At 37.1% G+C, this 16744-nt stretch overlaps 2 protein-coding genes across 7 annotated transcripts in view; one reads left to right on the forward strand and one right to left on the reverse strand.

The window, feature by feature from the left end:
- LOC120419991 (protein furry) overlaps positions 1-16744 on the forward strand; it is a 189543-nt gene that overhangs the window by 91563 nt on the left and 81236 nt on the right. The window lies entirely within an intron of this gene.
- On the reverse strand, positions 3291-15189 carry LOC120419992 (uncharacterized). Its single transcript, XM_039582880.1, has 5 exons — positions 13842-15189; positions 13631-13758; positions 13113-13547; positions 8642-9431; positions 3291-4171 (listed from the first exon to the last, which is right to left on the reverse strand). Exons 1-5 carry the CDS (start codon positions 13872-13874, stop codon positions 3380-3382), a joined length of 2178 nt encoding a protein of 725 aa, XP_039438814.1. The 5' UTR covers positions 13875-15189; the 3' UTR covers positions 3291-3379.

Genomic DNA, 16744 nt, shown 5'->3' on the forward strand with positions numbered 1-16744 from the left:
GGTAGGGAAAACACTTTTTTGCAATTCCGTCGTGAAAATACTTCCTTTTCCTGTCATTCTTGAATGACGAAACAGCCTACTTTTCTGTACCAAAAATAACAGAATCGAATAGTAACACTTTTCAAAATAAATGCTGAAAAGTTCTACTTTTCAGCACTGAAATGGGTGCTGAAAAGTTGAACTTTTCAGCACTTGTTTCGAAAAGTATCACTTTTCATTTTTTTTATTTGAACGAATTATTGACAAAATACATGAAAATTTGACTTAAAATTTCACTCAATGGGTGTTTTTCGGAATTGCAAAAAATGTGGTATGGAACTCGTTGCAAAACTTGATTTTTTCAGCACTCGTCGTATTTATCCAACTCGGTGAACCTCGTTGGATAAATGTACGACTCGTGCTGAAAAAATCCTCTTTTTGCAACTTGTTGCATAAACTACTATTTCCATGCAAATGCTGAAACTATGGCTTGTTATTTCAATATTTTTTATTTTTATATTATTTTTTTTTATTTATTCCTCTGGAATTTCGGCGTTTTCTTGGTTTTATGAATTTGTGTTTTTATCATTAAACGTTGAACTCTCAAAATAAAAGTGGAGCATCAACACTTCCCGTCTTCCAAATCCCTTTCCTTGTCCCTGGTGCGCGGTGGAGATGGGAGCGGCCGGCAATGGACGGCTGTCATGGTGGTGAGAATCTGGTTCAGGTGGAGTTGGTTCTTTTCCCAGTTATCAATTCCTAGGCAACTTGGGCTTAGACAATCATCACTTCACATGGCGAAATCCAGTCTGCAATCCGCTAAAATCACCGTCTCCTAGCGAAGCGAAGCGAATAAGTTAATCTGAAGACATGAGTTTCAATTTAAAAGATTAGTGCGCTGACCACGGGGACGCGCTGTCTTGTTTTTGCATGCTCATTTTCATTTCTTTTGTGCCGCTGTTTGTGTGCTTGGGTGCTATATATAGGTGAAGGGATTTTATTAAATGATCATTATATTGCATTATTATATTTATTTGATTGTATAACCACACTATATTTTACACTTAACACATTTTACAAAACACATATGAAACTGTAAACAGGAGCGTTTGGTACGGTATGTCCACGCATCCTTCCTCCCCTGTATATTCTGTGAAATGTGATCCGTTCTCAGAATCCTCTCTGCGGTAAACGCAACGTAGTAGGGCTGGCCGATTTAATTTTTGCAATACATTTTCGGGTGTTCTCGGATGTACTGCAATTATTAATAATGACAAGAAAAGTGCTTGGGGCGTAATCTAATCACAAGACTTTCCAGCATGCTTTCATCGGACTGGCTGCGTTTGTGTTAGATTAGATTAGATTAGATTAAACGTTGAACTCTCAAAACACGTATTTTTTAATTTTCGATGTTTTATTGTGCTAAAATTTAGAATGGTGCAAAATCTGTCATTGGAGCTCTGAAAACAAAATGCTATTTTTGGAAAAGAATTTCAATATTGTCAAATAAAATTATAATTATAATTTTGAGATGCAAAATCAAATATACAATTGAAAATTACTTTACCCGTTTATTTTGATTAACCCTCTACAACCCAACCCCACCTTTAGACGGGCTTCGATTTAAAAAAATAGCCAAAAATCCATGTGACTTTGCCAATGTTTTTAAAAATGTCATTTTTTTAGGGGTCAACTTTGGCTGCGTTTTTCACTAACATTTTCTATATTTTAAGTAAAAAGAAGTATGCAGTAATTTTTCTATTGCCCCAGACTATGCCTCTACGTATTTATTTACAATTTAAATGATAATGGTGCCATTCTATAGCAGAAAATGTGAAAAACAAGCAAAAAATTTAAAAAGTGACTGTAAAAACATGAAAAAATTAGATAGGCAAAATGTAATGATAGGAGTTGGTAGAATAGGCCAAATACTACCAAAAACAAACATAAACTAAACAAGAAAAAAGCGAATTAAAATACTAAAAATAAAACAAGAAAACCATAAAAAACAGTAGTAAAGTTTTTCGTAGAACAAAAGTTGCTCAAAATGACCTCCTGAACAAGGGAAAAATAAAATTTTTTGGGCAGTAGAGGGTTAAGCGAATAGTTTTTATGTTAGAGGCGATAAAATTCCAACATTTTTTGCTGCTATTCTGCTCAGTTCTTCTGTACGGAGAGATCCCAACATTGTGTTAAGAACAAATCTGAACCGTGTTGATTACTTTAAAACGTAAGAAACATCATGTCAAAGTACCGTAAAACGGGGTGATAGCCGGGGTGACTTTGATAGGTTTGCGATTTTTCCGAAAAATGAAGAGTACAATTAAAATACGTAAGGAATGGTTTAGAAACATACTGACCGTGGTAGAGAAGTGTTCAAAGTACCTCAAGAAGAACTTTTCATAAAATGTTGACAAGTTTAAAAAGTTAGTTAACTATAGTTAAGAAAATGTTGATGAAAGTCATTATTTTAAACTTCTCAAAGTGTCATGATTTTCTCAATGAACATGATTTTTAATCGGAAAACGGAATGCATTTTCGGATTCTTTGGACAATTTTCCACAAAAAGAAGGTTAAAAAAGTTTGTAAATAATAAATAATATGTGTTTTTGAAACACAATTAAAAAAAATCTCCGAAATTTATAGGCAATATCAGTTGAACAAATTTCATGTAAAATGTGAAAACTTGTGATTCGTGCTTCGAATTCAGTATAAAATGCAATATAAATCGATAATTTTATAAACAAAACTAGTTTTAACAAATTTCAGGCAAAATTCCGACTTTTTAACAATTTTACCTAAAATTTATATGTATTTTGCTAAAAAGCTTATACACTTAGTTAACTAAATATAAACATTGATTTTTTTCTTAAAAACTATATCAGCTACTTTAGTGATGGTACATTTAGCGTACAAATAAAGTTTGAACAACTTAAATATGATTTTAACAAGAAAAACTATGACTATCAAAGTCACCCCGGAATTAAAACTAAGAATTTTTAACGTAACTATTTTTCTAAACATTATTGAAAAACTTTTTTTCCGAAATAGTGCATGGACTTTGTGTAGTCTACCCCAGTACATGTTTTAAAAATAATAATCTTGAGAAAAACCTTACCTGTTGGAAAATATTCTAAAAACAAATTGAAATCCTATCAAAGTCACCCCGGTTTACGGTACCAATGTGTCTTTCGATTTCCACTGTTTAAATTTTCAATAAATTTCGGCATCTGGGCGCTCCCAAATCGCGTGGGTCTCAATTCTCAACATATTCTTGTCTTTAAAAAAAGAAAAAATAAAACCATCGCACATCAACGAGGAACAAGGAAACAGTTTGACATTTTATTACCGGAATCCACCACCCCACACGAACACGTGTCAATTACGCCGCGCCCGGTCGTCACCAGTGCCGGTTCGGACGAAGCAAGTACCGTGGCTCGTGGAACGGCTGCCGGAGGATTTCGATTTCACGACTCGCTGGACTGCGGGGGCCCGCTGTACGTCGTTCTTCCGTTGTAACTGTCGTCGCCACCGCCATCCGGTAGTGCTGAACCGTCTCGTGGCAATCTTCGTGGAAGTCCGCGTAGCATTCCGGCAGGTCGAGCCCCTCGTACCGGAACGCGGGGGATTTGGCGAGTCTGTCGCTTGGGTCGGGCGGCCGTGGTACGAGGAAGTGGGCCTCCGGGAAGATGTTGAAAATTTCACTCTCCATTGCACTTTGATTGTTCGAAATGTTGGGAGTTGCTGCTTGAGTTGGACTGCCGGAGGAGCCACAACCTTCAAAAACCGTTTCGTTCCGTTTAACGTGAGTGTCCCCCACGCCATTCAAATCGGAGCAAATGTTAAGAAAGCTGGCATCTTTTTGCGGTACGGTGGTTTGTTCAAATTCCCGGAAGAAGGACAAATCTCCGGGGGATTGCTCGTTGGGAGTCGTCTTGGGATGGTCCTCACGTGTCGGCGAGAGGACGTTATTTATAGCGTTGTCCCTATTATTCCTGCTGTCAAATCGAGTTGGGATTTCAACTTGAGCTGCTGAAGTGGGTTTTGTCACCCGATGTTTGGCGTGGGGTTTCTCTTCGGGATGAGCCGGTTCAAGAGCAGCAGTGCCTCCACTATCGTTGACTTGCGACTTCTTCTTCTTTTTTATCTCAACTACTTTCCAGCGTTTTTGTGGAGTTCGTTGAGAGATTCTCTGGGGGAGAGGAAAGAGATTTGAATTATTATTTAATAGTTTTCAGGCAAGTTTTTTTTGCATAAAACATAGTTTTATAATCACTCCCATTTCCCATTACTCAACTGTCCAAATTTGAGAGCCATGTTATTTTATGGGAAATTTGATGTACATTTCAAATCTACGAGAACCCAGAGAGGTCATTTTAAAATTACGTGACTTTTGTAACTGTGATATGTAAACACAAAGGGTTTACATGTGTCCTTCACGAGTTATAAGAATTTTACGAAAACACCCTAATAAAAGACTTGGGTAACCATGTGCACTATTGGAAACCTTTCTGATTCCAAATCCAAATTCACATCTCAAAATTAGGTAACTTTTTTTTGTCCATGTTTTCAATGTTTGTTTTTTCATAACAATATGATCTTCTTCAAAATTTTGGCAACGTTGGCAATTTTTTTTTGCCTTTTTGGATTGTAGTAGTAATTTATCTATGTTGATTAAAAAATATATTTCTTTCTGAATTTGTTTTTTTTTGCAAATCGGTCTTTTGTATTGAAAATTTCATAAGAATTACCGATATTTTTTAAGAGTGTATTTATTTTTTTTCAAATTGTACCTTTCCATTGCCTACATCTTTGAAAAAGACAACAAATTGATCGGAAATGTCCTTCTCAAGATTCATATTTTAGAATATTTAATTTTTGTATGAACAGCTGTCAAATTTGTAGAACAAAATGGCTTCTTTTTTGTTTTACTTTTATGTAATACTGCTTTTCATTAAAAATAGTTGTTATTCAAAAACCTTTTTGTCGAGAAGAATTTTTGTAAACCACCAACACTCAAAAACAAATATTCTATTTCTGCTAAAATACCGTTTTTTTCGAAAATACTCCGATTTGCTAAATTGTGCTGATTTTTTACAAAATGAAGTGTTTATTTGGATTTTTTCTGCATTTAAATTTTAAATGATAGCATTTTTACACAATATTGTGTTTTGGGAATGGATTTTTCGAAAAATGGTGAAGTTTTGGAGCTTTGGTGTCTTCAGAAGAGTTGTTGCAAATAGAAAGAGGCAACTTTTGGATTGGTTGAAAATTTTACTTTTACGATCTGGGCCACTGTGGTATGGAATTAAGGTGAAGCCGTTGATCATTTTCGAAGAAAATTGATTATCACTCTAAAATGCTCTGTAGTTCAATTTTACGAATTTCTGTACCAAAATGAATCAGCATATACCGGTTGTTGTACAATCATTGACGTCCTAGCTGGCAATCATTGATTAATGACGTGTTTGGCAGCTGTCCATTCAAAAATGATATATGAAAATTCAAAAATCTGTATCTTTTGAAAGATTTTTTTTATCGATTTGGTGTCTTCGGCAAAGTTGTAGGTATGGATAAGGACTACACTGAAAAAAATGATACACGGTAAAAAAAAATTGGTGATTTTAAATTGAACTTTTTGTCACTAAAACTTGATTTGCAAAAAAAAACTATTTGCAAAAAGCACAAAAAACCACATTTTTAAATTTTTGATATATTTTAGAGGACATCAAATACCAACTTTTCAGAAATTTCCAGGCTGTGCAAAAAATCTTTGACTGAGGTTTGAATTTTTTAATTAATAATGATTTAAAAAAAATCGAAATATCGGTCGCAAAAAATTTTCAACTTCATTTTTTGATGTAAAATCAAATTTGCAATCAAAAAGTATTTCAGTGAAATTTAATAAAGTGCACCGTTTTCAAGTTATAGCCATTATTAGGTAACTTTTTTCAAAATAGTCACAGTTTTTGTTTTTTTAAATTAGTGCACATGTTTGCCCACCTTTGAAAAATATTTTTGAAAAGCCGAGAAAATTCTGTATATTTTGCTTTTTTGAACTTTGTTGATACGACCCTTAGTTGCTGAGATATTGCCATGCAAAGGGCCTAAACACACAAAAATTTACGTTTTCTAAGTTTCACCCAAACAACCCACCATTTGCCAACGTCGATATCTCAGCAGCTAATGGTCCGATTTTGAATGTTAAAATATGAAACATTCGTGAAATTTTTCGATCTTTTCGAAAACAATATTTACAAAATTTAAATCAATACTAGCATTTCAAAAGGGCGTAATATTGAATGTTTGGCCCTTTTGAAATGTTAGTCTTGCTTTAAATTTTTGAAAATATTGTTTTTGAAAAATTCGGAAAATTTCACGAATGTTTCATATTTTAACATTTGAAATCGGACCATTAGCTGCTGAGATATCGACGTAAGAAAATGGTGGGTTGTTTGGGTGAAACTTAGAAAACGTAAATTTTCCTGTTTTTGGCCCTTTGCATGGCAATATCTCAGCAACTAAGGGTCGTATCAACAAAGTTCATAAAAGCAAAATATAGAGAATTTTCTAAGCTTTTCAATTTTTTTTTTCAAAAGTGGGCAAACATGTGCACTAATTAAAAAAAAAAAATCTGCGACTATTTTCAAAAAAGTTACCTTAAAAATGGCTATAACTTGAAAAAGGTGCACCTTATCAAAATTTCCTTTCGTACTTTTTGATTGCAAATTTGATTTAACATCGAAAAATCAAGTTGAAAAAATTTTGCGACCAATATTTCGATTTTTTGAAAAAGTTTGTATTGATCTATTGATTAAAAAATTCCTGCAAAAGATACAGATTTTTGAATTTTCATACATCATTTTTGTATGAACAGCCGCCAAATTTGAAAGGAAAATTATATGGACAAAGCAATGATGCAAAATGGCTTCTTTGGGCATACCGAAAGCACCATAAAAGTTTCAGCTGGATTAAAAAATACAAAAATTAAAATTAAAAAAAATACCGATTTCGTAGAGAATTGCTCCAATGCTTTCTAAAGATCAAAACGTTACTTAATCCACCAGAAGGTAGTTGCTGCCTTCCTCCTAAAAGCCTTGCAACCACACACTACGAAAGTTTTGGCTAACGCTTACTTAGTAAAACACTAAACATCTGAGTGCTGCCATCTATGATAAATTTAATGAACCATTTGAAAGCACTGCACTGTCCATGATCGCATAAATGTCCCATATGCATTTTTGTCGATTTTGACTTAGATATTGGAGTAGCTTCGTTTGTTGTGTTCCTTTAAGCTAAACTAATAATATTTACCACTTTGTTCCAGAAATTCAGTAATCAACGACAAATTTGTTTGTCCCATCTGAAAAATGTTCAAATATGAGTCCCATTGTGATAATGTTTACAAACCAGTCCCTCTACAAAATATTATGGCCTGAACATACCTTTCGGATACTCCAATCTTTTAAATATAGTCAGCAATTATACAGACCGGCCATCTTGAAGGGTTTTCATCAATTTCACGGTCACACAAATCTCCCAAATGGCTGATTCAATCATTTTAAAAGAATGAAAATTTTCTCCATTTTCTGCTGAAAAATTTGTTTACTACTGAGGTTACCTAGGCAGCATGCTGCGATCGGGCTGGTTTGCGAACATATTGATGCACTATGTAGAAAATGTTCACATACCAGGTCCCATCCTGCGTACTTTTTTGAAATGAAAGAGAAAAACCAAGACTAATTTCAATACAAACTTATCAAAAGCATAAACAAGAGCATGTTTGAGAACTATGTTGAATGATTTTTGAGTATAATGGTTGTATATTTAAAATTAATGAGAAAACGTTTTTCAAACTTCCAAGCTCGTTTTCTCAACTTGTTGAAAATGCAAATGGGACATTTATGCGATCATGGGCAGTGCAGTGTTTGTGTGCGTAAACTGAGCGGAAAGTTCCGACAGCCTTTCGCCGGGCTTTCAAATTATGTAAATAATGACCCTTTTTTGTATCAACCAAAACAGTTTTTCGAACATAACTTTTAAAGTACTGCACCAAACCGGATGAAATTAAAAAAAGACTTAAAGGACCTGAAGGCGAATCCAAAAACATAGATCCGGACAAAATCGGTCGGGCCAGTTCCGAGAAAAGTGAGTGAGAAAAAAAAATCTACGTCCATCCACACGCACAGACATTTGTTCAGAATTTGATTCTGAGCCGACATGTATACGTAAAGGTATATCTTGGAGGCTTATTTTAAAAGTTCAAATTCTGAGTGATTTTATAACCTTGCCTCAGTGAGGTGAGGAAGGCAAAAATTGGATGAAACATGGATTTCTGGCGATTTTTCAGATCGAAGCCCGTCTAAAGGCGGGGTTAGGTTGTAGAGGGTTAAACGAAAAATCATGGCAATGGCATGGAAGTCTGTACTGTACTGCCTTTTTTTTCGCATTTATGTCTCATATTCAATGTGGTCGATTCTAAGACACATTTGAGACATTTATGCGAACCTGGGCAGTACAGGTCACGGGAGGACTCATCAAACCTAAGCAAAATTAGCTCAAACTTTCACGCTACCTTCCGGGCCATTGAAGGTGATGCAAAAGAAAAACAATTTCCTCACACAGAATTTTCCAAACCTTTTTCGTCAAGAACTATACTCACTTGGGGCTTCCGAGGCAGCTTGGAGGGAGCCGCGGGCGGTGTCGGTTCGGGCAGGAATTTCGGGACCGGTAACTTTGCGGGAAGTTTATTTCTGAGGGGCGTGCTCGCAGCCGGCTCGGGTCGTGCTTGAAACTTTGTTTGACCGGCTTTGGGCGAGGCAAAAAAGTCAACCGGCTGGTCGAGGCCTGATTTGCCTTGATTTTCCTTTGACCCGTTGCCATTTTTTCGAGAGTTCATTTGCTGATCCAGGTTCGAGTCCTCCGGTCGCACCGTAAAGTCACTGGTGCGCAACCACAGAGAGCACTTTGCGACGGCCTTTCGTTTGTCCTCGTCGAGTTGGCTGCTATTGAGTCCGTACAGAATGTCCTCTTCGTCTGCGGGGTGGGGTTGGGGTTGGGGAACAGGTATTTGTTCCGGGGAAACAACAACAATGGCTTGCTTCCGGCGGTTCTCGAGTGACTTTTTGTACTGATTCAGGCACCGTAGCAGGCAATTTCGCAGGACGGGTTCGGTTAGCTGGGTGAGGACATCGTTCTTGGGGTAGGTCGCAACCAGCACGAAATCGAGCGATTGTTTTTGCTGCGTCAGAACGTCATTCACGGTCGGCAGGTAAGCCTCACTTGCCAGCCCATTGATGAAGGTGAGCTGTACTGGTTCAAGGGCATGGCGCGCTTCCCGGCGGCTGAAGTAGCCCTCGATGCAAACGTTGTCCTTGGTGCAGGTTGTTATATCGACGTCCTGCTCCGAGAGTTGGTACAGTTCGCAGTACTTGGAGATGAGTGTTGTCTTTCTGAGAATACGAAGAGATGTGGGAAATGAAGTAGAGATTGAGTTTCCTACATGGGGTTTCCGAAGAAGATATTGAACGAGCAGCCTTTTCACGTCATGTCAATCTTGTTTCTCGCATGACTTTGATGACAACATCATTTAAAACCCAGAAAAATTTACAGTTTAGATGAGCAATGATAGGGGCAGAACGGGCCACCCTTGGTTTTGGACTTTAGAATGGATTTAGACCAACTGTAAGGCAAGGGTCTTATAAAGGACGTCAAATAGCATCACCATACCGAAAACGACGTTTGAATTCATTGTATTTTTCGAATTATGAGCAAAAATGTAAATTTATTGACAAAACCACGCAAATGTGGTTCTTAAATAAGCTTTCTGAAAAGTTGGATTGTTTGAAAAAGTTTGCTCAATGTTTATAATGTTACCAGGAGCTATTACAAAGGTAATCAAACAACAACGGAACCTTCAAATCATTTAGAGGCTTGGTGGTGGAAGTGTTAAATTAAAATCCACTTGGGGGCAGAATGGACCACCCTTTTCCTGCCTTATAAAAACAATCAAAAGTTAAAAAAATTGATCTACATGGATTATTTCACTCCTGGTAGCTTCACAAATCACGTTTAATGCAACAAAAGTTGATTTTTTAGTTGTTTCGACGCTTAGTTGTAAAAATAGTGTCTTTTTTCGACATATTTACACTATTTTCAAAAATCTTTGTTTTTTTTAAGTTACTATTTTTATAAAAGTGATCAAATTTCATGGAAACTATAATGGAAAGGTCCCTCAAGTAATTTCTTGTCACCCTGCAACGTTGTATTACAAGAAATGGCTTGTTTTCTAAGGTGGCCCATTCTGCCCTGCAGGGTGGTCCATTCTGCCCCGCGCCCTGGAAAGTGAGTTAAAAAAAAAATTTTTTTTTAGGTGGCTCAAAAATATTTTTAAGTAAAAAATATTCATCAACCAAGTATACAACATTGAAGGGAACATTCCAAAGCATAAGCCTACTACACTGGATTCATACATTTTTATGTTTTTCTATGGTTTTTGGTGCATTTCCCTTAGGCGGTCCATTCTGCCCCCCCTGCCCCTATTATTTTATTTTTTATCTGAATTCCAAAACCGGAAATAGATTTCATTTGTATTTTTTTTGATTTAGCTCAAACTATGCAGGAGCCTTCCCTACGACCAAAGAAGCAAATTTGTGTCATTGGTTCACCCATTCAAGGCTCCGTACAATTTGGCAGCTGTCCATACAAAAATATTCGTAAATATTCGAAAATCTGTAACTTTTGAATGGATTTTCTGATCGATTTGGTGTCTTCGGCAAAGTTGTAGGTCCAGGTTCAGAAAAAAATCAGGAACAAGGATTATTTTTGCGCTTTTAAATTATCTTTTATTCCAAACGTCAATTTCCCAAAAATAGAAATTCTAGTCAAACAAATTTATGACTTATGTTTGACTTATGGCTTTAAAGATATAGCCAAGCCACTTATAGTTTGGGAGGGCCTCGAGGGCCTCGGCTTCGGCTGCCGATCCCTAAGTTGCTATGGGGCGCGGGTTCGATTCCCGCCTTATTCTCCTGGCCTTATATCGGATGGGGAAGTAAAACGTCGGTCCATTTGCGTAAAAGAGGTTATGAGTGACTCACCACACATAACCTTCGGACGCCTAGAATTGAGCAGAAACTTGCAACAGAGACCACAAAAGACCCGGGGGTCGTTAAAGTGGATTGCTTTGATTTTTTTTTTACTTATCGTTTAATTTCATTTGTAAAATGGCCGTTTTTCGATTTTTTTTAAATAGTGTCCACAACTGTCTATTCCTGAAAATATTTTATTCGAAAAGTTCAGAAAATTGCCAATAAAATTGCCTAAGAGACATTGAAAATTGGACCTCTGGTTGCTGAAAAACAGCGAATAAAAGAAAAAGAAACAAGAAAATTTAAGTTTTTTTATGTCTTCCCATATTTTTTTTATGTTAATGGCAATTAATGATTCATTTTTCAGTGTTGAAAAATAAAACTTTTGTGAAATTTCATGATCTCTTCGAAAAAAATAATATTTTGAAATGTCAAGAATGAAGACTCAAATTTCAATTGAGCGTATTATTATAATTGTTGCTTAATAGAAAGACGCAACTTTTAGCACCCAAAAAAGTATAGGTCATCGCTTAAATTTTCGAGCTATTGCAGTGTTAGTGAAATTTAAAAAAAATTGTCTGTTTTTGTCATTTTTTCGGTTTTCGGGCGTGGCGCTTCGTTAAAACAGTTTTTGTTTTCGAAAAATCATATCTCGAGAACGTACGTGTTGACATCTCCAGTAATTTGATAGGTTATGTGAAATTTTCCGAAGAATCCGATAAACATATTTTCAGACATCGGCTCTTTGGTCCAGACACGGTCAATACGCCATTTTAAGATTTCTTACGACTTTTTTAAATGTTTGGCAAGATTTTTTGGGCATTACATTATTATTCCTTAAAAGCTCATTTCTAGATTACTTTTCTGAAACCACCAATGCGCCATGGGTAGTTCCTATGTACATAGGACCTTTTGGAAAAAAACGAGATGTAATAACCTATCATTTGCGTCCAACACATTTTTTGAAAAAATGCGGTTTTACAAAAATTTACAAAAATGTAAAAAATAACAAAATAAAATCGGGTCTTAATATTTTGGCCAAGAAACCCCTAGAAAAAAATTATGCTCGATTGGAGAACTTTTTTTTCGATTCATTCTCTTTTCAAATGGAATTGCTGTACAGTCCAGACTCAATTATCCGAATTTTTGTATGGGACTTCGGATAATCGAATCATGAACAAAAATCTTTTTGTTTTCCTTTTACACCAAATTGAATTTTGTGACCCCATTTTAGCCAATTTGAGTTGTTGATTGCCTTTTAGCAGCCACTCATTTTTTTTTTTAATCGTATCTCGGAATATTGAAAACATGACTTCACCATTATTGATATGTTATGTAAAATTTTCCGAGGAATCCGATAAAAATATTTTCAGACATATGCTCTTTGGTCCCGAGTTGAAGGTCTCTGCATTTAAAATTTTCATTCGACCTTTTCAAATGTTAGGCTGGATATTTGAAACTTCTAACTATTTTTCTTTAAAAGCCTATCTAATACCCTTTCGTTTGCGTCCAAGACAGCTAAAATCGGTTGAAATGGTGCGGAGTTATGATTTTTGAAAAATGTTATTTTTGTGAAAATCTACGAAAATTGCCATTTTTCGGACCACCCTAACACGGCGTAGGTCACCCTAATGGCAAAAAAAAAATACGGGTGTTATTTTTTGGACCAAGGGACAAATTTTTCAGCCAAATCGGACAACTTTTTTTCGAATCATGTTTTTTTTCGTGGGAATTTCTGTATAATAAAAAAAATCTCAAAATTTATGGAAATTTATATTGAACGAGCTTGCTTTGAGAGCCATCGTCAAATCGTGTGTAAAGGCACCGAATCAATCAGCTTGGCTTTTCCCGTTTTTTCACAGTTCTTCTTTCTCGGAACTAAAAGTCCCTCCGACACGTGGATGCATGATGGATGGATTCCAGGGGGAAAAATGAAAGCTTACTGCTCGACAAGGATCAAATCTCGAGAACGTCCATTAACCGTGTTCTAAAGAATTCAACCAAGCTGAAAGACGGGTTTTTTCATCTTCGTTGTGTACGTACTTTTTGCTCTTGAACTCCACCTCGGACGTGCTCAGGTTCTGCAGCGTAAAGGACCGATCAAAGTGCACCAGGGCAAACGCACGCAAATCCGCCAACAGCTTCCGGTAATCGTCATCCGTCTTGCGCGAGTGCCGCCTCCCCCGGTCCGGGTCCTGCCAGAACACGTTCTTCAGCGTGACCGTTGTTCCTTGGGATTTGCGGACGCACTGCCGCTGGTACTGGGTGGTCGTTACATCGGCCTGCGAGGAACTGTGACCCGCTGCGGCGGGATGTTTGAAGCTCCGGGAGTGGGATTTGGCGTCACCATGCCGACAGTCGAGCGTTTCAATCAGCACTTCCTCGCAGCGACCGATGATTTCGAGCAGGGAAGACCCGGTCAGGCGGGCAAACTTTTTCACCGGCTTCATCTGTTTGAAGTCGATGTTCAACGGACAACTGCTAGGGAAGAAGGAAAAACAATGGAAATTAGACAAAGAGCCACAACCAGTAACGTCAAAAGAGAGAGCGAGTTCACTGACCATTTACCCACACCAGCGAGATCTGCCTCGTCGAAACCGTCGCCATTGTCCAGCACCTGCAGCCAGAACAGCTCCGGGCAAATCCGGATCGCGACCGAGAAGCTGTGGGCGTCCACGGAGTTTTTCAGCTGGGACGACGAATTGGGAATTTTGTGCGTTGCTTTGAACCTTCGATTGCAATTTGACGCGGGGTGAGTTTTTGCTGACTTACCAGTGCGATTACAACTTCGGACAGGGTGTCCATGGTGTGGTGGGGGTATCGAGAACTATCAAGGGCACTGTGTTGACTTTGTGTGTCATTTTTTTCGGGTTGATCATTGCGAGTTATATTTTTGTTTGTTTTGGTTTCGACGACACGCAGTTCAAAAAGAATCTAATGCAATCCAATCCAAGCAGTCGTCAGACGTGTTAAAGAGCACTCACATTATTTATGCTTTGTATTGCGCGTATTGAGAAAATATCAGTTTTGGTGATTTTCTTGTAGGGGTCTCGAAGATACAAGCGCAAGCGTTTTTCATATTCATCGCAGCAATCGTGTTGATTTTCATTTTCGATTGTTGTCAATTTACAAAGGTTTAGAAAATTATGGTCAGGAATTTCGCCGGATGCAACGGTTCCGTGGCCTTCGCGGCAGGCATGGCGATCCTCGGTCTTCGTATCGGGCCGGATGGACGCACTGTGGGTGGTGATGGCTTTGTCGGGCTGAATTCCAGAGTTTTTTTTGAAAAGGACCAATAAACTATTGTCTTTCATATGTTTATAGGACCTAATCAAAAAAAACTCTAGAATTGTCCCTAGTTGGTGAATCGGCAGCACTTCATCCGCCATTCGAGCCCACACCTGGACCACCCAATGCTAGGGCTGCCAATTCAACTCCTAAGATATCTGCCCGAAGAAGCCAGGAACGCAGTGCGTTCATCTAGCCAGGGGAGAAGCTAAAAAAAACATCAAGCCCGCCGCGAAGGCCATAGAACCGTTGCATCTAGCCAGGAAGACCGGCCAGCCGCTGGCGTTCTTTTATAATGTAACTGTTGTGGCCTGAACCACAACACGCCCTTTTCCCATATTTACCATCTCTGTTTGGCGATATAAGACAATAAAAACTTATGTACGTCAACAGGTAAACGCAATGACTAAATCTAGGAGGTAAAATGAAGTAAAGTCGATAGGTAGTCAATTGTAATACTAGGGAGGTAGTTGATCTACCGACATGGAAATACTTAATAAAGATGAGCTCGTCCTTGGACGAGCAGAGTTGAAGTGCAACTGACAAATGTTTACATTGTTTTAAACAAAAGAAAGTCCGCGATAATAAATATCTAACATAACACAGTAAGGGGGTGGGGTTGAGGGCGGTTTGGTTAGGGGGTCGAAGACTTTCTTACACTTGAGAAACCGGATGGGGCCACCGGGGAACATGGAAAACTTGTCCAGAAGACGAAATTGCACTAGACTTGCTAGAGACACTATATTCAAATTCAAGAAGTTCTATACGTTGCATGACCAGTTTATACTGTTTCCTCAATACGGTTCTTTATGTGGCCACCGGAGATCCTAAAACCCGTAATCAGTTTTCGTATTAATAAACTTGATGAAAATTCAACAAATTTGGATCTTCCGGTGGCCCGTTGTCTGGTTGGCTTTTGTAGTTGGCGTGGAACCATGTTTCTGTAAATGTTTGGGTCCATTTTCCCCGTCGTCAGGCGGCTTAACCTCAGGGCGACAAAGCCAACAACGCCCGCAGTCCCTCCATTCGACGGTACGGTACAGCTTATCGCGAAGGTCGCAGATTCCGGCACCGGTACGGATGCCACTGAACCGGCCGCGAAGATCGCAGAACCGCAGATTTCGTCACCAAACATCAGTCGGCTAAAACCAACAAGCAATCGACAGCCAGCACCAAAATTCCCTAAGATTTTTTCAGATTGACAATCTACATGTTTTTTTTTGTCTACGCCTACTCTGTTGCCTTTTCTATAGGTTTTTCCATTGCGACGGTATCTTTCTGCGGCGATTAATTGAAGCGCAGGATTCTAATTTTTCTTGAAATTATTAATATTTAAAAAAAAGTCTAAATTTAAGCCTTATTTAAAAAAAAAAAAATGGGGAAAATAAATTATCACACAACGCTTAATACATTTTTACAGTTGTGTTTCCTACAACCAAAGAAGCAATTTTTCATCATTATTGGTTGCTCATATTGTACAGTCTCCATTAAATAATTTTCTGATCGATTTGGTGTTTTCAAAGCTGTACATTCATAAGACTATTCAAAAAAATAGTTTCACTCTTAAAAAAAAATAACTTTTAAATGCAAAAAAATTAATTTCGTAAATATTTATTTTCATTTTATTTTTTATTTTTGGAGTTATAATTTCTTGACAAAATATAGGTTTTATTTGGGTTTTATAACCAATTTTCTCAATTTAAAAAAAAAAAATTTGGAAGGTTGAATATTACCTCTTTTATGATGTAATTTTACCTCAATTTAGACTGAAAAAGTGACATTACAACAGAAAAGTGGTAAAATTACACATTTCCAGAGGTAAAATTACACCTTTTTTCTGACATAAAAGATGTACCCCTTCCCAGATGTAATATTACCATGATTTTTTTTTCTGTGCAACATTTTAAATATTTATTCGTTTTTTATTGGTTCTGTTATCAATAGCTGTTGGATTAGTAATGAAAAATGTTATCATAACTAAAACATGAGTTCTCGTTTACTTTTTCAAAAGGTCCTATGTACACAGGAAACCCATTGCGCATTGGTATTTGAAAAAGTAATCTAGAGTTATTACCAAAAAAGGTGTAGAAAGTGTAGATTTTTAAAACATTTCAAAAATTTCCAAACTGTTATTTCTCGAATACTATTTAAAGAATTGGACAAAATTTTCTTGCACCAACCTTTTTGAGGTAGTTATTTAACGATACCAATTCAATGATGATTATGGTAAACAAAACTGTAATTAATTTTATTTTAGTCTTGGCAAAGGCGATTAATACGATTTTTTTTTATAAATTATATATAACCAATTATTATATATAAAACCAATTATTATTTTAAAAGAGCGGCCGTGGCTGACTGGTTACGGTGTTCGCTTTGTAAGCGAA

This window comes from Culex pipiens, chromosome 3, assembly GCF_016801865.2.
Source record: "Culex pipiens pallens isolate TS chromosome 3, TS_CPP_V2, whole genome shotgun sequence".
Classification (NCBI taxonomy): domain Eukaryota; kingdom Metazoa; phylum Arthropoda; class Insecta; order Diptera; family Culicidae; genus Culex; species Culex pipiens.